Here is a 25,042-nt window from a genome sequence, read left to right as displayed (position 1 = left end):
AGTGGTCTTAACATATGTACACATACACATAAAGAATACACTCAATCTACCTGGCAGTTGTAACATGAACAAAGAAACGCGCATGGCGCGGCCACCATTTCACTGAATTACACGTGTCTTACACTTTTACTCCGAACCATGTGATACCTGTCGCGTTTTCCAACAGCTTTTATGAGTAATTTCTCTATTATACCCAGTGGGTGTATTTAGAAATAGTGGTGCACTATACTAACCTGTATTTAACAGAGAAAGCACAGGCAGGAATCATTAGTGTCGTTCGCTCGTGCAGGCATTTCTGTATCTAAAGAAAATACCGCGTTAACGCCAATTCCCCCTTCCAGTGATAGATCCCCCTGGTGGTAAGACCGAATTCTTCCCTGAGTGTGTTACTGGATATGGGATAAAATACAAGAAACTAAACTTTTGAGCGCGTCATAGAAGCAGTGCACCTTGCAATCCAGGCAGTAAGCCGCATGTGATTGTGGTGAAATGACACTACTATCAGGACTGTGTTGAAGTCCTGCGACAAGCTCGAAACCACGCACCGCACCAAATCAATGGTGAACCGATTGCAATCTTCCCGAATTACACCACAAAGGTTGCCAAATCACAAGCAGCTTTTACAGAGGTGAAGAAACTATAAATGCCATAATTGTAAATGCATGGGGGATACCAAGAGATTCTGAACAACATGGCAGCCGTATTTAACCTTTGTCAAAAATATTAAAGCTGAAAGAGTCAATTAATTGCTGCCTGAATTGGGTAACCTCGATATGTCTACGTTACACATGTACCTGCAAGTCTGTCTTGTCTGGCCTCTTGCAATTGATATTTATTTGGATGTTTATTTATTTTTCTCTCTTTCTTTCTTCTTCCTTTTCTTTCTTCTCTCCCCTTAGTGGATTGGGGTTTGATGTTCATTTGTTCTTATTTGAAATTGTATATGTCTATAAATAATTGAAACAATGCCACAGTGAATGTGGGCTAAAGGCGTTAGAGTGAGTGACTTTGACCACTGTAAAATGAAATGAAATATTGCCCATTTTTCTAACTGCACTATGTCCTCTTCAGGCTGGGAATGGAGCACGATGGTCAGGGAAACCGCTGCGGTGATGAAACGGCCATGGGCAGCGTGATGGCACCGCTGGTTCAGGCCGCCTTCCACAGATACCACTGGTCCATGTGCAGTGGGCAGGAGCTGAAGCGATATATACAGTGAGTGGTGTAGGTGAAAGTAAAGTGAAAGTAATGATCCACAGCAGAGCACAGCACACAGTGCACACAACAAAATTTGTCCTCTGCATTTAACCCATTACCCTGTGAGCAGTGGGCAGCCATGAAAAGTGTGTGGGAGATGACAGTTTGGAATTTGAACCCGCAACCTTTGCTTCCAAAAGGCCACCACCACACACTCTGGTTTTGTTTGTGTGTGTGTGAGAGAGAGAGAGAGAGAGAGAGAGAGGGAGTGTGTATTATTCTCAACAGACATGAGGATTCATTCATTTAAGCAGTTTCCTTTGGGATTAATAAAGTTTTCTGATTCTGATTCTGAATCACTGGTAGCCCATAGATCAGAATACTTCTAGGGCAAGCATAGTTAGGGAAAGGGCATGACACACAGTCTGAGATAGGAAGAACAAAAGTATTACATAATTAATGTAAGTATTACATCAAAAGTATTACATGATCACCTGATTGTGATTTTTTCAGTTGATCACACACACTCTAAAATTTTGTTGGACTGCCTTGATTATAGCACACAATCACAAAGTCTTCTGCAAAGTCACAACATTCATTTTATGGCTGAATTCTTACCCTGATGTGCCCATCACTCTTGAACATGGTATATCTGAACTCATCAGACCACATGACCTTCTTCTATTACTCCATAGTCCAATATTGTTCCCTAGCAATGTGGAGCCTTTTTTCCAGATTAGCCTCGCTGATCAGGGTTTTACAAGCTGTATTGTATTGTTTTCTATTGTGCGTGTGGAAATACATGTAATGTTCAGCTGCTGTTTTTTTCCAGTTTGATTTTACCAAAATTTTAGTGATCACTGATCCTGATCACCAATCAGATTAACACCTTTTTGATTATGATAGGATGTGTCTTCCAACATCTCACAGTTAGAGATTAATCAATTGTTCTGAAACTATCCTTAACTATCTGAAACATCAATATCCATCAGCGATCCATCATCCAATGGTATGCTCTTATATTTGCTTTGTTAAATCCAGATGGTGACATTTTTTGGACAGGCTGTGTATATTATCACAATAACTCTGCGATGATTTTTTTAAATTATATTTTGCCAGCTCATATGACTGCCTTCTGGATGACCCCTTTAAACACGACTGGCCTCCACTCCCAGAACTTCCAGGCATTAACTACTCCATGGATGAGCAGTGCCGCTTTGACTTTGGAGTTGGATACAAAATCTGCACTTCAGTAAGTTCTAGAAAAACCCATTGCACGAATCAATTTACAGATCATTATACAGATATACATGTTGTGTGTACAAACAAAAAATCTTGTGGTGGGTTAATATAGGATATATGAACGTGCAGGAGGAATGCAAAATTGTATCATCTGGATGTTTATCTTCTCTTATCCTAATTTTTTTTTTTTCATTCATCGGAAAGTGGAATCTGCTGAGGAGAAATCATTTATAATTTATAATCCTACAGGAAGAATGTTTACAAACAACAAGATTCTTAAATGAATTTCGATCCATTCAGTATATATTGTCAGATTTTTTTTTGGTTATGTATATAACATTTGTTTCCTGAGGAAGAGGAATGAGGTTCAATACAGGGAGTGTGGGATAACTGCGTATCTGCATACCCAGCTGAAGATACATTTAATTACACCTATAGACAGGAGAATCTTCAACAGTCGGCGTCTTCCTCCGCTTATCCGGGTCCGGATCAGTAGGGAACCCCAGACAGCCCTCTCCCCAGCCACCTCCACCAGCTCCCCAAAGCGTTCCTAGACCAGAAACGAGATATAATTTCTCCAGTCTGTCCTGGGTCCACCCAGGGGCCACCTGCGGGCAGGACATGCCTGAAACACCTCCCCAGGGAGGCATCCAGGAGGGATCTTTTTAACATCTGCTGAATATAGATATGAATTTAAAGGAATTGAAATTGAGTGAGCCTCTATGGATACCCAGAATGGAGGGTGATCCTTCTCAAAATTAAACATTGCTGCTCTAGTTTGAGCCGCCCAGTAGAACCATTTTAGGTTAGGTAGGTTTAACCCCCCTCTATTGTAAGGCAAGTAAAGCAAGGATAGTCTGAAGTGAGGGCGCTTGTTATTCCAAATAAAGTTTGTAAAGGTTTTTTTAATTAGAGGAAAAAAAGAAGAATGTGGAGGAAGTGGGATGGATTGGAAGAGAAATAGCAATTTGGTCAAAATTTAAATTTTTTAAATATTAACACATTAAAATATTTTGTCAGCCTGTTCAGCAGACCAGTTATGATACAATTTCATTAACAGTTGGTGTAATTTTAATCCCAAGATAAATAAAACCGTCATAGACTGTTTTAGATTAGAAAGGAATATAATTATATCATCCGCATATAATGAAATATGATGTTCTGTAGGGCCAATTGTAATACCTGAAATATGTGTATGTTTACGAATTGCCTTAGCCAATGGTTCGATCGCTACGGTGAAAAGCAAGGGGGAGAGCGGGCAACCTTGGCGTGTTCCTCTATAGAGTCTGAAGGGGGCAGATATTATTCCATTCGATAATACCTCAGCTGAAGGGTTTGCATATAGAATCTGGACCCATTTCAAAAACTTATCCCCATTCTTTCCATAGTGTAGCCGCCAAATGTTGCAAGGTTAATGGTTGTAATATCCTAGGTGGAACACAGGGTGGCGCATGCAGGTATTCAGGTATAAAGGTAGCACAAACTATGTTGTTGGTAGGTGTTTGACCCAGAAGGGCAAAGGGTTTTTGACCGCTTGCACGAATGCTACGCCAGCTCTTACTGGACTGTTTGCTGTACCTCTAACTCCAACTGCTAACTGGTGATATCTGCAAAGTGCTTTGGAATAAATGGACATTTTTGTATTAGACATCGAGGTTCATTTAATTGTGTAGCATATAACGGAACCAACAGAGTATAGCAATGTTACATCAAGCGCGTCAGCCAGGCCACGTCCCGTGTCAGGCACCTCAGTAGTTCGGTAAAAGACCAAACTCCTTTAATACATAGTATTAAACAGGTAGCGCCACTCAATCCTATCAAACACTTTTTCAGCATCTAATGACAGAAGTGCATTATCACAAGTATTAGATTTCGAATGTAATATATTTAATACTCTACGAATATTATTGCCTCCCCCAAACAATGTCATTTTGATCCATATGAGCAAGCTTAGGCAAATGTATTTCTAATCTTTTCACTAGTACCTTGCATTATTAATCATTATTTAGGAGAGCGATGGGTCCATGTCCATGAACCACAGTCAGTTGGTGGCTTGCCTGGTTTTAACAGCAGAGTTATTATCGCAGTATTCAAAGAGGGAGGCCCCATTATCCAATGATTCCTGGTACATGTCCAGAAGGGGACCAGGTAATTCATGATGGATATTTTTATTTAACTCTATCGGTATGCCATCAGGCCCTGGGCTCTTCCCTCCTTTCATACAGGTAATGGCCTCACACAGCTCTTCAGATTTAGGTCCTCTTCGAGAGATACCATGAAACCCGAACCCGTGGTTTTAAAGTCCAAATCAGGCTATTTACAGCTTTGAATATTCGGAGAGTGCCGCAGAGCTGTAAAGAACCTGATAGTAATTCCTAAAGACGTAATTTATCTCAGTTTGATCAAATGTTACCTCTCTCTCCTTTATTTGAATAGAATTTATGTCCCTTTTAGTTTGTAGCTGTTTAGTACGCCAAGCCAGTATCTTACCCGCTTTCTCCCCCCCCTTCGTAATAAGTCTGTTTAAGTCTCAGAAAGCTAATGAATGTTCTAATGAAAGTTTATAATATTTCATTTTCAATTTGTGCAAATCCAAAAGATAAGTGTAATTATTTGATATACTTTGATTCAATTTTCTTTATTTTGTTTTCAAGTCCACCATTTCTACTTGACAGTGATTATAATTTGTATAACTAATCATTCGTCCTCTTATAAAAGCTTAAAATGCTTCCCACCGAACTGAGGCAGATGTTTGATTTGTGTTAATTTCAAACTAATAATCGATCTGTTTATCAATGATCTCTCAACCAGATTAAATGTAGTCACCATCTTGGGAATCTACACAAAAATTACTAGAGTAATAGAGTAGCATGAAAAAGTCAAATTATCCAGGTGTCTGTTCCTCCAAATATCTATTAAATTGAAATCTTGCATATATTGTTTTATCTCTTTTCTGGTCTGTGTATGAGAAAGGTCTGATTTAGTTGATCTATCTAATTCTGGATATAAAGCACAACTGAAATCGCCTCCTATTACAAAGTATTCTGGCAGTCCAGTAAAAATAGATTTATGAAAAAAGTAGGATTATTCACATTGGGTCTGTAAACATTTACTAAATTCAATCTAACAGAAAAATATTGGTTTGATTAATTATGTACCTCCCTAGTCTGTCCTTGATAGTGTTAATTATTTGTAAAAGTATAGATTTATAAGTGTAATAACCCCTCTAGATTGTTCATTAAAAGAGGCAGAAAACATTTGTCCTGGCCATCTCTTCCTTAGCATTGTCTCATCCCTGAATTTTTAACTTTCAATTGCCGAATTCTATTCATCACTTGTTTTAACTTTACAATTTTGTTGAGACCTCTTATATTCCAGGATGTAAATTTTATATCAAATAGGGGAGCCATTATTATGTACACTGCATATTCCCATTCTTGCCAAAAGTAGAAAAACAAGTATACAGACTATTGTTGTATATGAAGAAGGGGGGGGGTCACTTGTTATACACAGCACACAGTGCACACAGTGAAATTTGTCCTCTGTGTTTAACCCATCACCCTGAGTGAGCAGTGGGCAGCCATGACAGGCGCCCGGGGAGCAGTGTGTGGGGACGGTGCTTTGCTCAGTGGCACCTCAGTGGCACCTTGGCAGATCGGGATTCGAACCGGCAACCTTCTGATTATGGGGCCACTTCTTTAACTGCTAGGCCACCACTGCCCCATATATATATATCATGCAGGTGACCCCGAAGAGAAACGTCTTCCTTTAAGTCCTCCTGTTAAACATTTTCTTTCAGATCTTGCAAAAACCTCTGAGCATCTGGAAGCTGGAAGATTTTTGAACAAGTGGCGCTTTCCCTTGCATGTCATGCACAAAATACCTGGGTCCAAGATGCCACCCAGGTCACGAAGACCCTTCTTTACCGTGTCAAATCTTTTCCGTTTCTTGTGCAGTTCAGCTGACCCGTCAGAAAAGAACATTTGCTTTCTTTCGTTTAACATCACGGTGCCTACTGCTCGAGCTGCTTTCAGAGTACGGACTTTCATTATCACAGCTCTCAGAACGGACTTCGGAGAAGTTCCACTAGTCGGTGATTGGACAGACGACTGCGATTTTCCAGATCATCCACCGTACCACGCCATAACCAGAAATCGAACCACTCCACAACCTCCTGCAGAACAGGACCAGAGAGCAGGGACAGCAGAACTGTGTCATCAGCGTACTTGGGCTGGTACCATTTGGGCTGTCTAGCCCTGCAGTCGTCTGTGTATAAGATGAAGAGCAGGGGAGACAGCACGCAGCCTTGGCGTGATCCGGTCAAGGTGTAACGAGGTCGGAGAGAGTGTTGTTAACCAGAACTCTCATAGGGTGGTAGTAGCCTAGCGGGTAACACACTCGCGTATGAACCAGAAGAACCAGGTTCAAATCCCACTTACTCCCACTGTGTCCCTGAGCAAGACACTTAACCCTAAGTTGCTCCAGGGGGACTGTCCCTGTAACTACTGATTGCAAGTCGATCTGGATAAGGACGTAAGCTGTGGACAGGTGTTTAAACAGGTAATGAGTGAAGGATAGAAGAGCTTCTTAAAGAATAGTTCTGTGACTGCCAGAATTATTGCTTGTAGGTGCTAATTACTTATTTTTTGCACCATATACAATAATAAATTCTTTAAAAATCATACAGCGTTATTTTGTACTTTTTTTTTTTTTTTTACATTTTGTCTCTCACAGTTGAAGTGTACCTGAAATGAAAATTACAGAGTGTGACAACTTGCACAATCAGTGGATGCCAAATACTTTTTTTACCCCACTGTACATACATCCTAGACACTTATGTCTAATACCTACCCACACTAGCCACACTTATATACTGTATCACGAGACAGGAGTTTCTTGATGTAGTTCGATTTAAGCATCAGTATCGTCTGTCCTGGGCAGAATCAGTACTACCTCCTGGGCAGAACTGCCTGACCTATGTCCTTAGGTTTGGGTCCTTTCCTTTATTACATTAAGGTTAGATTACTGCAACACATTACTGTCTGATGTTCTAGTAGGTGCATGAGTGAACTCCAGCTAGTGAGTTTTTGTTTGCTGAATGTCGGTGGGAAGCTGCAACTTTTTAAGGTAAACTGGGATTTATTTTCTAAAAAGAGGGAATTTGAAACTGTGCGTGGAGCTCCTCACAGCAGCATGTAAAAGTGCAACCAATCAAAATAACACTGACATCATCCTCCCGACACATGACAGATTAACAGTGTATTATAAGTAGGCTTGTTGTTTGTAATGTGATTATATGTCTAATTGAGAAATATTTTTGCTGTTCTTAGAGACAAGTGAAATAAACTAAAATGAATCAAGTGCTCTCTTACAAAACTAATAACATTAGAACCATACTAAATCCCTGTACTTTTAATTGTGGTACAAAAGTTTAAAGGCAACCTTTTTTCAATTGTACTTTGAAATGTTATACCTTTTGTATCTGTCTACTTCTGCCACCACTAAGTACACGTGACAGAGTTAACTGTTGTTAAATGAGGAAATGCCTCCCCTCTCCCTCCTTCACTCAGTTTCGCACCAATGATCCGTGCAAGCAGCTGTGGTGTAGCCACCCAGACAACCCCTACTTCTGCAAGACAAAGAAAGGACCCCCACTAGATGGGACCGAGTGTGCACCTGGAAAGGTTAACTCTGACTCTGAGTCCTTTTTTCAACCTGAGTAACTTTGGATCGTACGAGGTTTTTAAAAAGGCTTTACTTTTCAGTGGTGCTACAAAGGCCACTGCATGTGGAAGAATGCCAACCAGTTGAAACAGGATGGCGCTTGGGGAGGCTGGAGTAAATATGGCACCTGCTCCCGGAGCTGTGGGATGGGGGTCCGTTTCCGAACGCGTCAGTGCAACAGCCCAGCGTAAGCGATCTCTTGTTGTTATTAGTAGTAGTAGTATAAACAATAGTACTATTCCCATTATTATGATAATAATATTGGTAATATTATAGCTCCTAAAAATCAGGCCCAAAATTCACAAAACTTTTTAAAAGTATGAATATTTATAGTTACCGAAAGCGTGCAGCATGTGTTTTAGAAATGGAAATGATTTTTTAATCTGTCTGTAGAATGTGTTCAGAACACTGCTTTTCTTTCCAGGCCGGCGAATGGAGGCCAGGATTGCCCTGGTGTGAACTATGGGTATCAGCTGTGCAACATGGATGATTGCCCCAAACACTATGAGGACTTCAGAGCACAGCAGTGTCAACTTCGAAACTCACACTTTGAGTTCCAGGGGGGCAAACACCACTGGCTGCCCTATGAGCACCCAGACAGTGAGTGGGGAGGACAGTATACATGCACATGCATATATACAGAGGTCGTCTTGCTCCTTTGTTCAGTGTTGTTTTTAAATGCTTTTTTTTATCCAATAATGCAGTGCAACAAGAGAATGATAAACTCTATCACATCTGCCCCTGCTTATATCCCACTGAAGTGGCTTATTCAAGTTTGTTTTTGAGCTGGTCTATTTTCATGGTGTTGATTGTGTCACCGGCCTCTTTTCTCAGCACATAAAAGATGCCACCTGTACTGCCAGTCCAAGGAGACCAGTGATGTTGCCTACATGAAGCATCTGGTGCATGATGGGACGCGATGCTCCTACAAGGACCACTACAGCATTTGTGTCCGTGGTGAATGTGTGGTATGCCATCACCATAAAAGCATCAGAAACCTAAATAACTGAATATTTAGAACAACTGGTCTATCTTCATCATCCTCCTCCTCTAAACAAGGACAGGATAATGATTATGATTATAATGATATTCAATCAGCTCCATATTCTTTAGAATGTTTAAAAACGTACATTTTTTTGTATTGTACAGAAGGTTGGATGTGACAGGGAAATTGGATCCAACAAGGTTGAGGATAAGTGCGGGGTGTGCGGAGGTGATAACTCCCACTGCCGAACCGTGAAAGGGACAATCACCCGCACACCGAAGAAAGACGGTAGGCCCTACTCCATTTTGTACCCTGGAACTTGGCATCTAACATATTCACAAAGAGAAGGTTCATCACTCCATATTGACAGGAAGAGTTGTGTCCCAAATAACATTATGAAGCAGTTCACTACTCTGTGATGGAGGAGATTGACTCTGGGCTGGGGAGGGTGGGGGTGTAAGGCTGAGAGGTGTGATGGGGTTCATTGTCTATAGTGGGTTGGGTGAGGGGTGTGAAATTTGTCAGTCTTTAAAATGCAGTAGAAGTTGTTAAGATCATCCAGCCAGACTTTGCATCCTTCAGCAAAGGTTGGGATTTGTCTGTAGCTAGTGATATCTTGCAGGCCTCTCCACACGTACGCAGGGTTATTCACGGAGAACCAGCTTGACTGTCACCACTTCTGTAAGCGAGCTCCTTGGCCGGTCCAAGAGTGAACCAGGGTTTATTGTTGTTTTATGTGCAGAAGGTCTTGGTATGCACACATACGGAGCATCTGGAAATGTTTCACAGTTTTGTGCTGTTACACCCTCTGAATTCTACAAAGTTTACGTGAGGTTTTGGAGAAAAAAACATTCAAATACCGTTTGCCCACTGATCAGACACTAGATCAATAAGGTGGAGCTCAGAGTGCAGCCTTCTCTCTCAGCCACACCAACAATAGGCCCAAGCCAATAAGCCAATCAGAAACAGGGGAGAGGTAAAATAACAAGAATTACATTTAACAAGTAATGACACATTACAGCAACACTTTTTTTTGTCTTCAGTTCATTTGAGTAATGTGATGTCGATTCTAGCCCTAATCTGTAGTCGGTCTTGGTCTCACCTTACTGTGTCTTGGTCTTACATTTACATTACAGCATTTACCAGATGCCCTTATCAAGAGCGACAATCAGTAGTTACAGGGGACAGTCCCCCCCTGGAGACACTCAGGGTTAAGTGTCAGGGACTGCTCAGGGACACAATGGTAGTAGGGTAATAGTAGCCTAGTGGTGGTAAAGGGTGGTAGTAGTCTAGTGGGAACCCAGGTTCAAACCCCACTTACTACTATTGTGTCCCTGAGCAAGACACTTAACCCGAAGTGTCTCCAGGGGGAGACTGTCCCTGTAATTATTGATTGTAAGTCGCTCTGGATAAAGGCATCTGATAAATGCTGTAAATGTAAATGTAGTAAGTGGGATTTGAACCTGGTGCTTCTGGTTCATAGGCGAGTGTGTTACCCACTTAGTTACTACCACCCTGACTTGGTCTTGGTACCCGCTGGTCTCTTCAGTGTCGTGGTCTTGGTTTAGGCGCTCTTGACTACAACACTACAAATGCAACACTACAAGCGTTTTGATGCCATGTAGGGCTAAGACAGGGGCGTGTCCACAGGGGTTGCCACCAGAGGAGTTAATCAAGAGAAGTAGTATTTCAGACTCTAAAGCCTCTTGTGGAGAGTAAACAGTTGTTTGTAATATTTCGTGTTTAATGATTTGCATATGTTGACATTAAGTTGATAAGTTTGTTGTGTAAAGTAAGCGTCTCTAGGTTAGGGTGACCAGATCTCTTTTTTTCTTTACTTTACTTAGCAGACGCTTTTATCCAAAGCGACCATCCAAGAGGAAGACACCAGCAATTCTCACCTAACATGTCCAGCTGGGTTTTTAGACTTGGGTGATTAAACATTTGTGCTAGTAGTAGAAAAAAAACTGCATTCTGACAGAATTCATATTCTGTCAGAATGCAGTTTTTTTTCTACTACTAGTACAACCCAAGAAAAAAAGAGATCTGGTCACCCTAACCTAGAGACGCTTACTTTACACAACAAACTTATCAACTTAATGTCAACATATGCAAATCATTAAACACGAAATATTACAAACAACTGTTTACTCTCCACAAGAGGCTTTAGAGTCTGTGAATTTTTCACAAATTGTTTCTTACATGTCCAAAAGAAATTTTGGCTCCGGTATTTTTCTCTTTTGTGGAAACCGGGTCAAGATGGCTCTTTGAGTGTTAAAGGTTGCCTACCCCTGGTCTACAACAACAACATTTATTTCTTATATAGCCCATAATCACATTAGTATGTCAGTATGTATGTATTTGTCACGAAGGGCTGGACATGGCGAGGAAGGAGGATGCATACGCACAATGTCACGGGACAGGGGTTTAATACACAACAAGGGAACATCACCAGACAATGACCTGACGGCGAACAGCTTTATACAATTATATAAATATACAACAGGTGACCACGATCAGGGAACATTACACGAGACTAACATGAAACTTCGGTCCGAACTCTAGACCCGGAGTCACCCCTGCCGGACTGGATCATGACAGTATTAGTATGTCATAATCACAGTATGTCTCAATGAGCTTTGACAGGCCCTACAGTTGACACAGGACCGTCTCATAAAGATGATTCAGTTGTGGAATCAGGGTGCCACCAGTGCAGTGCCACCACTTGCTCAGGAATGGCAGCATGCAGGTGTGAGGGCATCTGCATACACCGTGAGGTAAAGACTTTTGGAGGATGGCCTGTAAGGAAAGAAGCCACTTTTGTGAGAATGGTAAAGATTGGTTCCAAAACATCCTCCGACCACAACTTTTCCCAACCATCCAAGAACAGTTTGGTGAAGAACAATGCCTTTTCCAGCACAATGGAGCACTGTGCCATCAAGCCAAAGTGATAACTAAGTGGCTCAGGGAACAAAACATTGAAATTTTGGAATGAAGGAATAGTTTGCCATCACTCAGGATTTGGCCCAGAAGTTGATTGACAGCTTGCCAGGGTGAATTGCAGAGGTCTTAAAAAAAAAGGACCAACGCTGCAAGTATTGACTCTTTGCATAAACTTGATGTAATTGTCAACAATTGAACAATCGTCTCCGCACATTTTAAGTGTGGACCAGGCAGTGATCAGAATGTTCCAAAGTTGCCCTGGTAACGAAGCAATAGGCATCTTTTAAAGTTGTGTAACAATGGAATGGTGCTATGTTGTTCGTGGGGGGTATTTGCAAAGTTAGGTTTTGCTTTTTTAAAATACCAAAGAACTATAAAAAATTTAATTTATATTCCAGCGTAGGGATCTGGTCATCCAGTGTGTGCAGTGCGTTATTTGTGGTAGCTTGTGGAAAATTTTCGCGATGGAGCTGGGTGGGGGTACATTTATTGAGCGAAGTTTCAATAAAGCAATGGGCAGCCTAACGTGCAAAGATTTGTCAGGTGAATGGACGGGACCACAGTGCAAAATCCCCACTGACGTAATTTAACCAGTGCGTGCATCCCTCGTCTCTACCTATACCAAACTGCTGCTTCTCCAAAAAAACGGTCTGGGTTTATGAAAAAATTGGTGTGTAGCAGTTGAGTAGCGTGGTCTGAGTTACCAAGCACACAGAAAATAAACAAAAAGAAAAAAGTGCAAGAGAGCAAGTACCAAGAATGCCAGAGAAAGGAAAAGAGAGAGATTGACAAATAGAGACGGGGAGAGGGAGGCTGTCTTCATAGCAGAGGTGTGAAGAGGGCTCGAACAGGAATTGGGTCTGGTGCTGGCAACCCACTCAAATTTTATTTTACAATGCTTTTTACAGTGTACATTTTCATAAAGCAACTAACAATAGAACATCTAGTGAGCAAGGAACAACTCCCTGAAAATGGAAGAAACCTTCGGAGGAACCAAGACTCAGTAAGGGGCTACTCTGGTCAGCACTGGATTCCCCTGGGATATTTGTCTTGGAAATGTGGCATATAGAGGTTATTGCAGTTCAGTTATGTATTATGATGTAATATTGAGGTAGTATATTACAGTTCCAGCAGATGACTATAAAGTAGGATCAACAGATGGCTTTTAATGGTCAGTACGAGCCGAGAAGGGAAATCCATGAAGGTCGGTGATGCCACTTGATGACTCCACACCAGGATGTGGTCCAGGAGTACTATCCACATCCTCTGCATCCATATGAAAAGAGAAGCGTGTGTTAGTGATAAATAACCATAGGATTAATTTTTTTGTACAGTTTTGATTAGTGGTAAATAAGCTGAAATGACAATAAGTGAACAGAGGACTAAACATTTATTGTGGCAATAACTACTAATGTGCTGGTAAAAGATTGACTATATAAGTAGGTTTTAAGCCTGGATTTGAAACTGTGTCTGATTCCTGGGGAAATTGATTTGGGGCTTTGTAAGCAAATGCTCTATTTCCAGCAGTGACTTTGCATACATGGGGGACAGCAAGTGGGTCTTCTCCCATCTCCACTATGGTGTCATCTGCATGAAAGTTTAAATTTACTCCATGTCTATGAATCAAATGTCTGAGCAGAAGCATGTACAATAAAAATAAGAAAGGGTCCAGTACTAAACTCTGTGGAACTCTGTTTTCCTGACTGGTTTTTGCAGAGTTGCCATAGCTCAGTCCTATGAAGTGAAAGCGGTCCAATTAGTAGAGCAATTGCAAATATAAAAGAGAACAATTTGTGAACAAAGCATAGGATTCCTTTTTTGAACAGTTTTGATTATATAAATTACATTATATTATGTCAGTCTCAATGCCTCAAAAGTTCAATAATAGCAATAAATAACAAAAAGGGGAATGGTCGGGATTACTGGAGTGTGAGAGTCTTTACCGGTAAACCTGTGTAACTTCAGCTCTGGACTGGTTGTATTGTGCTCTGCAATGGGCAGAAATAGGGATTAAGACTATTTGATTTGATATAATAATAAGACAATTATTGCATAACTGTTCTGAAAAGGAATCCTGATCTTTGTTCATGCTTTGTTGTCTTGTGTATTTACAATTGCTCTTTAAAATAGCAAAAAAATTTCACATTTGAGTAAAATTAAAAAATAACAGGATCTAAAGACAATCCCTGTGGTGACTGAAAAATGTTTTAATCACTCACCTTTTTTAACAGGGAAACAATTAAGCAAGAGGTGTCAAAAAGATACCCCTATGTTGGAGAGCATAATCTGCAAGTATCATGAGTTCCTCCTGCTCTGCTCGACGTAGCTGCAGTCTGTAGATCCCTTGTTCCTGTCTTTTCCCCCTTAGTAAACACATGCACACCCACCCACATGCACATGGTAGTGTGTAATGTGTGAAGCTGTTGTTATCAGAATCTGTAGTCGTTGGGACTGAAGTGTCATGTTTTTTCCAGCAGGATTAGATTCAGGCTGCTAGGTTGTCATTGTTGTAGTTTAGGTAATGCTTGTTTTAAGAGCAGTATGGAGGCAGAGCCACTGCCAGCTTGTAATTGATGCCTCTTGTTTAAAGGGAAAATGAGAGGAGCATTCTTGTTGCCTAAAGGAGCGCGGAACGTGTTTTTGAACGAAACAGGAGATGCTAAGAATGTGCTCGGTGAGTGTGGGTCTACAGAACGGTGGATATACATGGCCGTGTACAGAAGGCTTTTGATCTTTGCAACTATGGCCTGTCCTGACTGTAAAATGGAGCAAGCATTCAGACACCAAGTTGATCATCATGATGTTGGAGTTTCCAGTTCTTTGAATGCTCCAACTGATTGATAGAACATGGGTGTTGAGTGGTCTGTCCATTTATTTAAAGTAACTCTGCATTGCAAGCGCTCCTCGATATGTTTTCTCCTATTCTATTGCTCATTAGAGTAAAGTCAGCACAATCATGTGGTGACTATCCAACCAATAGTCCCTTTACTAAATACGTCTCTTCTCTTCCCCCAAATTTCCCGCCTCTCCTGTCACTGCTCATTCTTGCGAAAGGCTTCCTTAAGATGTTTCTCATTCCATCTGGGACCAGGCACATCATCATCCAAGAGCATGAGGCATCCCCTCACATTCTTGGTAAGTGATGCCTGCATGTTACTAGACCCCATGGTCACATAGGTTGTTACAGGAGCAGTGGGATATAAAAAGCCTGAAGACACTGAACCTTCAGTTTGGGTTACATTTTAATAATGCCTGTCCCAATGAGATGGCATAAGTCTCAGCACTACCAGTACAACCCATGTGACCCATATTGAATGGTATCCATTCCATCATCCAGATGTATTCAATTCATGCCCCTTTCTAACCACTGTCCTCAAACCTGGTTCATGTCATTCCATTACTTCACACCAGTACCAATGCAACCTCCCATCCATCCATAGTGGTCTGCAGTAGAAAGACACAATGGATGATTGAAGACTTGCACAGGCAGATGAATTACTAGTCATCATATGATGATTTAGAACCATCTGCTCAGAACTAACTTTTATCTCAGCAAAAATACAGAAAATTACTAAAAATCTAAGTCTATAAGCTCAGATGCACTGCAATATGACATGGTCGTCATTTATCAGTGTTGATTTTCATCAAGTTGGTGTTTGCAGCAATCAAGAACCAGGCAACGGGACACTACATCCTCAATGGGAAAGGCGAGGAGGCCAAATCACGGAGCTTCATCGACCTTGGCCTGGAGTGGAACTACATCATCGAGGATGATGTGGAGACACTGCACACCGACGGGCCTCTGCATGACACCCTCGTCATTCTGGTAACAGTAGGGTTAGGGTCAATGTGTGTTCTGTGTGTTTCACCATACTTTGCTGTTCTCGACTAATAACACATGACTGAACATATGAGTGATTCTGAAATGCAGGTAAACTGTTTCTGTTCCAGCAACTATTCTTCTGAAAGGTCTGAAGAAATGATACTGCTTAGTAATGAGAATCTCTCCAGCCTCTCCCCAGACATGTGGCTGTTATTTACTATTATCTGCTAATCTTGCAGAAAGATGTCCTAAATGTAGTAACTGTAGTAAACTGTAGCTGTCTATAAAGTAATCAATGAACAAAATGGCATACAGAGTCAAAGTTCTGTCCCTAAATGGCAACAATCTGGGGATGGAGTAGTGTAAATCCTAAAGTAGTTTGATAAATTCATCCTCCAACTTTCAGTGGACCACCGTGTGACCGGCAATGGACATGTTCTCTATGGAGTGGCAAATCACATCACCCATAACCCTTGGTGAGCAGTGGGCAGCCATGAAAGGCACCTGGGGAGCAGTATATGGGGACAGTGCTTTGCTCAGTGGTTACCTTGGCGGATCGACAACCTTCTGATTATGGGTCCACTTCCTTACCCGCTAGGCCACCACTTGCCCATATAACGGTATTGCTCTGAATTTAAGGGGTTGGCCCATTAGTTCCAGTTAAAGAAAATTCTTAATGATTTAGCATATTGACAATTTTAAGAAAAACTCAAATCACGATTTTTTTTTACTTTTACAGACTTTTAAATTGAATAATATATTTGTCAAATATTCACACGTATTTTAATATGTGACAAATATATTATTCAATTTAAAAGTCTGTTCAGTATTCACTTTACTATGTGTATTAAAAACATAACTGTACATTAGTACGCTGTAACTAGCATACCACAAGTTGAGAGCAAATGTTTGTGTGGCCGTGGCTTTAACATGGGACGCATCTGATTGTGAGCATTATTGTTTATCACACAGGGACATTAGGACTCCCTCACCTATGCAGGAGGTGGCACTACAGTTGCTTTCAGACCGAACGCGGCATGTGCTGCTCTTTGCTCAGAAACCCATTATCTTCTATGGCTTGTGTGTGAGTGGTTTTGCACGACTAATAGAATCAAGGCTATGAAGCTGGCTAGTGTTCAGTCTGCACATACACACAAAGTGGGAATAGAGGAAAGGCTGGTTTGATCAGTCCCATATTGTCTAGAGACGTACAATGTGACATTATCATTTCACCGGGAGTTTATCACATTTTTAGTGCTGAGCCCTATGACAACCACAAGTGCTACTCACTGCTTTTTGATAGGAAGCGGCAACCTCGTGTCGAGTGCCATACCATCCGCATTCGGTCAGAAAGTGGCTCACCGAGAAAGGGACAGAAATATGTTTTACTGCCTGAACTTTTTTCACTCTATGGCACAGCCCATCAGATGGACTTCATGGTATGGATTCTTTTGTGTAACAGAGCCATAGGTTACATTGGTCAGTTTTGCTAAACATTTTCAGTGAACTGTAGAATATTGCAATATGTTTCACAATATATCATGATATAATCATATGTATCGTATTGTGAGATCCTTGCCAATACACACCCCTTTAGGATGAGAGATCTTGCAGCATTGGTTGCCGAGATGTAATATCCATGGGCAGTGGTGGCCTGGCAGGTAAAAAAAAAATGGACCCATAATCAGAAGGTTGCTGGTTCGAATGCCGAACTGCCAAGGTGCCACTGACTAAAGCACCTTCCCCATACACTGTTCCCTCTGCTCACCAAGGGTGATGGGTTAAAAGCAGAGGACATATTTCGTTGTATGTACCTTGTGCTGTGCTGTGTATCACAATGACAGTCACTTCCCTTTTCAAAGTCTTCCAGTGGAGGTCTGTCAGTGTTGAGGGTTGTGCAGAGTATCAGCAGATTCTGATGCTAGTCAAGTTGAGCACGCACTAACTAGTTTTTCTGCTCATTGTAGCAAATCAAAGCATCCACAAAGGTGTACTGAACTCTTGTATCATGTGACATCATGTGACAATGTACAAATTTGTGGGATGCATCCCATTTCAAAAATGAGTGTGCAAGGTGTGTTATTTCTGTGTGTGCGGGAGTAGATATATTGGGCTCTCTATATGCTGATGGATGATCCAGCCAGTGATGGAAGCCATTTCAGGATGCGAGATTCTAGGAATGAAACAGCTCCTTCCTTTAGGTCGACCAGACAAAGGTTTGAGTGGTGACTTCTGTCTTTCATGGCAGTGATCTTAGATGTAAGTTCAGCTATTGATGCTTGCAGGTCGTGTACAGTTGCTTTGTTAGAGCAAGCTGAGACTTGAATATTGTCACGTCTTGACTGCTTGAGATGTTTAAGGGCCTGTTGGTTGATCCGGCAGTCAATGGAGGAGATCTTGTCCTTGTAACTGTGGTGTATATCATTTATCACTTGCCTAAGAGTTATCTTTTATCTTCAACATTGCCTTATCTAGTTCGTCCTTCGACATCACTGGGGTTTCTCTGAATTTCTTTTCAGTTGGTGAACTGTCTTCCTCCCGCAAATAAACCAATTTTGTCTGTCTTGTCATAATAGACAAGCTGGCACTATATATTAAAGTTTGCTATCAGATAAAGATGAAATTAGGCAGATTTCAAATGGAGCTTAGGTTTTAACCTTGCGTCATCATGTGCAGGATTTATATGTTCACTTGATTTAATTACTATATCACTTGTATTTTGGGTGTGGGGGGGGGGGGGGGCTGTATGCAGGGATTTAAAAACATAAAATAAATGATTACAGAAAAACAAGATGCTATTTTTGCTGAAATGAGGTGGGCAGATAAATCATATTTCAGTATGAAATGGGGAGTGGAAATGTGCTCTTCCATGCCCTGCCCAGCTTCACCCTTTTCTCTCCTGCTGTTTCAGATTATGCCCCAGGACAATGAGACACGCGCCACACTGATGTACAAATACATCATTCATGAAGACTCCGTACCACTTAACAATAACAATGTCATTCAGGAGGACACGTACGAGTGGGCTTTGAAGAGCTGGTCACCTTGTTCTCGGCCTTGTTCTGGAGGTAGGAGTGGTGTAGGCCAGATTTCTTGTATTTAAATGAATGCTCAGATCACTTCAATGGTTTTTTTTCTGGATGCAGGGTTCCAGTATACAAAATATGGTTGCAGGAAGAAAGGAGACACTAAAATGGTTCACCGCAGCTATTGTGATGTCAACAAGAAGCCCAAACCCATCCGCAGGATGTGCAACCTTCAGGACTGCACCCAGCCACAGTGAGTTTAAACCTGAACACTCTCAAGCTCTCCAGCTCAGTTCACATGGCATTTCTCATGCTTAGAAATTCCAACAGTGTGTTTTACAAACGAATCATAGCTTTCAGCTCCAAGCATGGATGTGCAGTGGAGGGAATCTGAGTGCATGCACAGATTTCTCAGATCGTGGACAGCAGCGCCTCAATATGAAACAAGCGCGTCTCAGCTGGCTCCTACTGCCTGTCACATGCTAGCCAATCAAAAAGAATGGTCCTAGACAACAGCCAATCAGAAAATAGCAATATTGTACCTGGGCAAAATGCAACACAACCACCAATGAAAAGGCATCCTTTAATTCTTTGCGTTATTCTGCTACTTGTAAAGAAATTTTTACTGTCTAGTGGACATTACTATTTGGCATATTTCACCATATTGTCAGTTCAGAGCAAAGGTTTGCATATGCTCTAAGTGGCCTCTTTAAAGCAGTAGCTAATGGGGGTTTAGGGGAACACGGCCACGTCCCAATCTGTCATGATATTGCTATGTAACGGAGTATGGAGATAGTTTAGTTTCAAAATTTCTGCACAGAAGGTAAAACACCACTAAAATCTCCACTAGAAAAAAAGGAAGGAAGAAACCTTGGGAAGGCGTTTGTCAGGAGTGACCCTTCCAGTGTAGAGTGAGCTGGGGTTGGTAATGATTTGTCCAAGAAACAATAGTCCAACAGGTGTAGTGGTGGAAAAGTCCAAAGTGCTGTATAGATCTGTTGTCCATGTTTGGAGGTACTGGATGGTGCAGAGTAGGTTTTTGTCTAGTGTCATGGTGTACATTACATGTCCATTATAATGCTACAGTTTCATTTGAAGATCTCTGAAGCTTTAGCCATTATGGTGGTGGTAGCTGTGGTGACACTCTGGTACATTTCATGCTGGGTTGTCCCGTCAGCAGCTCATTGCCAGGAATCAGGATCCCATTATGTGGTCTGGGTGCCCGATTCAGTGCCTCAGAGAGTACAAACAGAAACAGGGGCAGACAGTGGCATTGCACAACTGGGGCAGAAATACGTGGTTATGGTGGCACATTTGTATAATAGTGGCTCGGTACCCTAACTAAGACAGCCTAACTAAGGTGTATTAAATTGGACTTAGTAATTGACACAGTGTCTGGGACTTTAACAGTAGGCCAGAGCGAACAGATGTGTTTTCAGTTTAGATTTAAACACTGAGACTGAGTCTGAGTCCCGGACACTGACCGGCAAGCTGTTCCACAACAGTGGAGCTCTATATGAGAAGGATCTGCTCCCAGCTGTGATCTTCTGTACTTTGGGTACAAGCAGTGACCCCGCACTCTTTACAGTGATTGTAAGACTGGGGTGATGTGGTCAAATTTCCTCGTTGTAGTTAGAACTCTGGCTGCAGCATTCTGTACTAGCTGGAGTTTACTCATGCACCTACTAGAGCATCCAGACAGTAATGCATTGCAGTAATGTAACCTTGATGTGATAAAGGCATGGACCAACTTTTCAGCATCGTGCAGTGATATCATATGTCTTATCTTTGCAATATTTCTTAGGTGAAAGAATGCTATCCTAGTGATAAATTGTTTACATGTGAATTGAATGAGAGACCTGCATCAATGAGGACACCTAGATCCTTTACTTCAGTACTTGGTGAGAGAGAAAGGCTATCCAGAGTTATGATGTAGTCAGACAGCTTATGTCTGGCTGCATGAGGTCCAAGTACAAGATCTTCTGTCTTATCAGAGTTTAACAGAAGAATGTTTGTGAGCATCCACTGTCTAATTACACAATGAGTCACTGATGTTCCTAGTGTCCCTCGACTTTCATCTCTGCTCAGGTAATTCACACTCCTCTTTGCAGATGGATCTCTGAGGACTGGGAGCATTGCACCAAAACATGTGGGATGCTTGGATTCCAGATTCGCACTGTGCGATGCGTGCAGTTTCTTGTGGAGGGTGGCAACCGCACCGTGCACAGCAAGTACTGCAGCGGTGAGAGGCCTGAGAGCCGGCGTCCCTGCAACAGACTGTCTTGCCCTGCTCAGTGGAGGACAGGGGCCTGGTCTGAGGTATTATACACTTTCTCAGATCTATTCCTATTCATATGCAACTATATTAACTTAAATGATTTCTTAAACACTTCTTTTGCCTTTGAACTGCCTCTAAAGTAAAGGACAGCTCTGTATTAAGATTAATCTTTCACCCAACAAAGAAAATGTGTAGTAGCACCATTCCACAAGCAGCAGTTGAAACTACACTATGCATGCTCACCCAGTTTGTTTCGTTCCAAAGTTGCAAAATTGTGGACTTACTGCCTAGTACAGCAAAAATTTAATACATGAAGAAAGGAAGTTGCTAAAAGGCTTGGAAAATTACTGCCACTTAATATGCAAATTAATATAAACTGATTGCCTATAAAAATGTCTCATTACTAAGGTGTCAGACAAGAAACATCTCGTGATGGAGAATACCTTTACCTTTGTGTTGCAAAATATACTGATGGCATTGGTTACTACTGAAGAACCCAGTGAGCACTGTTGGAGGCATAATATGGAAGTGGAAAGAAAATAATTTCACAATGAACCAGCCGCTATCAGACAGATGAGTGAAAAGAAGATGAGTTGCTTCATTTATGAGCCATTGCTTTTGTGAATGACACAGGGAAGATCTCCCTAGAAATCTCACATGGAGGAAAAAAATTTAGAAACTTTGTGAACGAGTACTTCTGAGAGGTACCCCCTCCAGGGTGGCAGCCAGCAACCTACAGCATCAATCACATTATACATTTTGTGTTGGGCCTCATCACTGATATGATTAAGGTAACCCCAATGTGAACAGCACATTAAGACTGACTGTGCAAGCATACATGTCTGGATTAACTGCCTGACAGAAGCTTTCAGTATATCTGATATTCCCTGCTGCAGGAATGAGGTGAGCCAATTGGTCCAGAGGTGTAAAAAAAAATCTCCTCCTGAATGTATGTGGGGAAGGTTGTGGAGAAGACACTTGCAGTACCCTCCACCTTCTCACAATCAGCAGTAATTAGGCACCACATCACTTTCCATCACTGATATTGTGTTTGCATTAAGCAACTTTAGAGTTTAGCAATTCTACTGTATTATATTTTATTTTGTGGTGAGAGAGAAAAGCGTGTTTCACCTGTCGTCTTGTGCATGCAGGAATTGACAATAAAACAGACACACATGTGGGGGCAGTGGTGGCCTAGCGGTTAAGGAAACGACCCCGTAATCAGAAGGTTGCCGGTTCAAATCCCGATCCGCCAAGGTACCACTGAAGTGCCACTGAGCAAAGCACCGTCCCCACACACTGCTCCCCGGGCGCCTGTCATGGCTGCCCACTGCTCACCAAGGGTGATGGGTTAAATGCAGAGGACACATTTCACTGTGTGCACCGTGTGCAGTGCTGATGTGTATCACAAGTGACAATCACTTCACTTTCATATTAGTTATTTTAAATATAAAATTTATGGAAAGTTGTCTCTCTCCGTTTAAACCCACGTTTTGCCCTTTCTGCAGTGTTCTGTGACATGTGGGGAGGGAGTGGAGCGCCGAATGGCAACCTGCCGAATTGGAGACCAGTGCAGCGGGGACAAACCAGAGACCTTGCGTACATGCAAGGCTGGCCCATGTCATGGTGAGACCCATGATTCTTCCCCAGAGATTTTGAAGAATGAGTATATTCTGGCCTTGATTACTTGATGTGGGGGATTTTCGTTAAGACTGACTTTCAGTATATCTGATGTTCCCTGCTGTAGGATAAACTGGAGGCTATTTTGTTGGATTGCCCTTGGTTTTGGTTTTGGTTTTGAGATAATCACAGTTCAATTTCTTTTGTCTGCAGATGAGCTGTGTGCTGGTGACAAATCCATATTCTGCCAGATGGAGGTGCTGGCACGGTACTGCTCCATCCCCGGGTACAACAAGCTGTGCTGTGAGTCCTGTAGTAAGCGTGCCGGAACCCTTGCGCCACTGCTGTCTGAGCCTGTGAACCGACTTGGCAACAGCATGGCCTCCTTCTCCTCACCCCTCCCCCATCACGACTCCCGAAGGGCCCCGTCCCTTGTTAGGCCGACTTCCCCAGCACGGAGGGGCTCGTCAGAGGCCAGTAAGACCCACAGGCACTCAGGCACTCAGACCAGCATCGCAATCAGGAGCCTCCCTGCCAGTGCCACCAAGAGGGCCAGTTCCGTAAATGCCACCTCCAGGAGGCCAGATAGCCGGTGGCCCATGGTGCTCACTGAAGTGGAGAGATGAAGCTTTTAAACAGCTTTTACTGGACTTGGTCATCCAGACGTTTGCCTAACTGAGAGAGAAAAGTGCTGGTTCACTTTATGGACCCTTCACTTTACAGCCAATTATTTCCCAAGTCACCCTCACCAAAGACTTATATCTCCACCAAAACCATCACTCCCTCACAATGCCTTCAGCCAACATGATCCTGGCTCTCCATTCCCATTTACAACTCTCTTTTTTTATACGTCTGGATATTTATTTGTTTCTGTAAATACTGTGTGTAAAATGTCAGTATTATTTTAAAGAAACAGATTTTATAGGAACGGTGCTTTGAATATCTGGAGCGTTGTACTGTGCATCACATGGTGGTGAAGTCTCTTCAGATCTCCAGATCTTTCTGTTTCTCTCTGCTGAATTGTTTACAGAGAAACCAAATTCTCCAGAAGCTCATAGAAAGGCTGAATGTGGAGTTTTTTTGGAAACTATTTATTAAAGAAATAATTAAGGATTTTTTTCAGAACCACAATGCATCTGACTGCAATAGTTACAAGAATGAAAATGTATCTGTTTTAGAGAAATGTACACACAGCTGGTCACACCCTCACTGTATCTTATTCTTACTGAGCTTTGAAAGAGCTGAATGTGATCGATTCAGGCAGATCTTTTTTTATTGTATAGAGCAATTAGACATGAAACAGATTCAGTGTTTGAGTTTCCTCAAATGAAAGAGAAAGCTGTTCCACCAGTGGTTTTAGTGTAAGTTAGTGCCATGAGCAACCCCAACAAAGCTGTAACGTCTCAGCTGATTCAAGAATTTACAATGTTCTCCCACTGTTTTGTAGATTTTCCATCTTGATAGATAGAAATAAGATTTACCTTGATTGACCCATTTTCATTTTTAAATTTATGTTGACTTAACTCATGTTGACTATGGTTGAATTGCTGCTAATATTATGCAATGCTTTCAAAGTTGAAGAAAATACTAGAACTCTCTTAGAAGTAATGCTGACAACCCTTGAGCCTCAGATCAATTTACTGAAGAGGATTTAATGATAAATGCAATCCCAGTACCTCGCATGCATTTACAGTAGACATTATTGCTCTGATTAGTCAGACGCTTGCGAAGTTTGTACCTATTGTAGACGTATTTGAAGTGTACACTACTGATTCTGTTTGTTGTAATGGTGAGCACATAGCAATAAAGGTAAGATACTAAACACACCATGCAATGCATTTCATCTGTGGTCAGATTATTCTGATGTTGGGTTCTGCACTCAGAACTGCAGGGATTTGCCTGCAATGGAACATCCCTAATGCTTTCACAGCGAAATTGTGACATTTGCAATAAATTCATTGTTCTGTGTATGTAATTGTCAACTGTCTCTTATTTCTAGAGGGCAGGCACTTGCCCTTAGGATACAGTCAGGGAGAAAAAATTTAAGTATTGTAAGTTTGCCCACTAACAGTCTATAATTTCATTGGTAGATTTGTTTGAACAGTAAGAACAATAACAAGAAATTCCAAAATAATCCATTTCAAAAGACATAAAAATGAATTTGCATTTTCAGTAATTAAAATAATTAAAATTATTTAAAATAA

General features: G+C 41.6%; 1 protein-coding gene across 4 annotated transcripts in view; it reads left to right on the top strand.

Moving 5' to 3' along the window:
* adamts3 (ADAM metallopeptidase with thrombospondin type 1 motif, 3) overlaps positions 1-24,793 on the top strand; it is a 64,070-nt gene extending 39,277 nt beyond the window's left edge. Inside the window, exons 9-23 of one of the 4 annotated variants that reach the window (XM_028968220.1) lie at positions 1,072-1,215; positions 2,317-2,449; positions 8,010-8,123; positions 8,205-8,350; positions 8,588-8,763; positions 8,998-9,131; positions 9,313-9,436; positions 14,682-14,765; positions 15,146-15,226; positions 15,754-15,917; positions 18,826-18,982; positions 19,061-19,193; positions 21,052-21,259; positions 22,727-22,844; positions 23,052-24,793. In XM_028968220.1, coding sequence (XP_028824053.1) covers positions 1,072-1,215; positions 2,317-2,449; positions 8,010-8,123; positions 8,205-8,350; positions 8,588-8,763; positions 8,998-9,131; positions 9,313-9,436; positions 14,682-14,765; positions 15,146-15,226; positions 15,754-15,917; positions 18,826-18,982; positions 19,061-19,193; positions 21,052-21,259; positions 22,727-22,844; positions 23,052-23,464 — 2,329 coding nt within the window. In that variant the 3' untranslated portion in view covers positions 23,465-24,793. The remainder of the gene's footprint in view (positions 1-1,071; positions 1,216-2,316; positions 2,450-8,009; positions 8,124-8,204; positions 8,351-8,587; positions 8,764-8,997; positions 9,132-9,312; positions 9,437-14,681; positions 14,766-15,145; positions 15,227-15,753; positions 15,918-18,825; positions 18,983-19,060; positions 19,194-21,051; positions 21,260-22,726; positions 22,845-23,051) is intronic. The other 3 variants (XM_028968222.1, XM_028968221.1, XM_028968223.1) reach the window with 3 other exon arrangements.
* The last annotated feature ends 249 nt before the right edge of the window (positions 24,794-25,042 follow it).

Source organism: Denticeps clupeoides, unplaced genomic scaffold, assembly GCF_900700375.1.
Source record: "Denticeps clupeoides unplaced genomic scaffold, fDenClu1.1, whole genome shotgun sequence".
NCBI classification, from domain to species: domain Eukaryota; kingdom Metazoa; phylum Chordata; class Actinopteri; order Clupeiformes; family Denticipitidae; genus Denticeps; species Denticeps clupeoides.
This window is presented reverse-complemented; position numbering and strand designations above follow the sequence as displayed.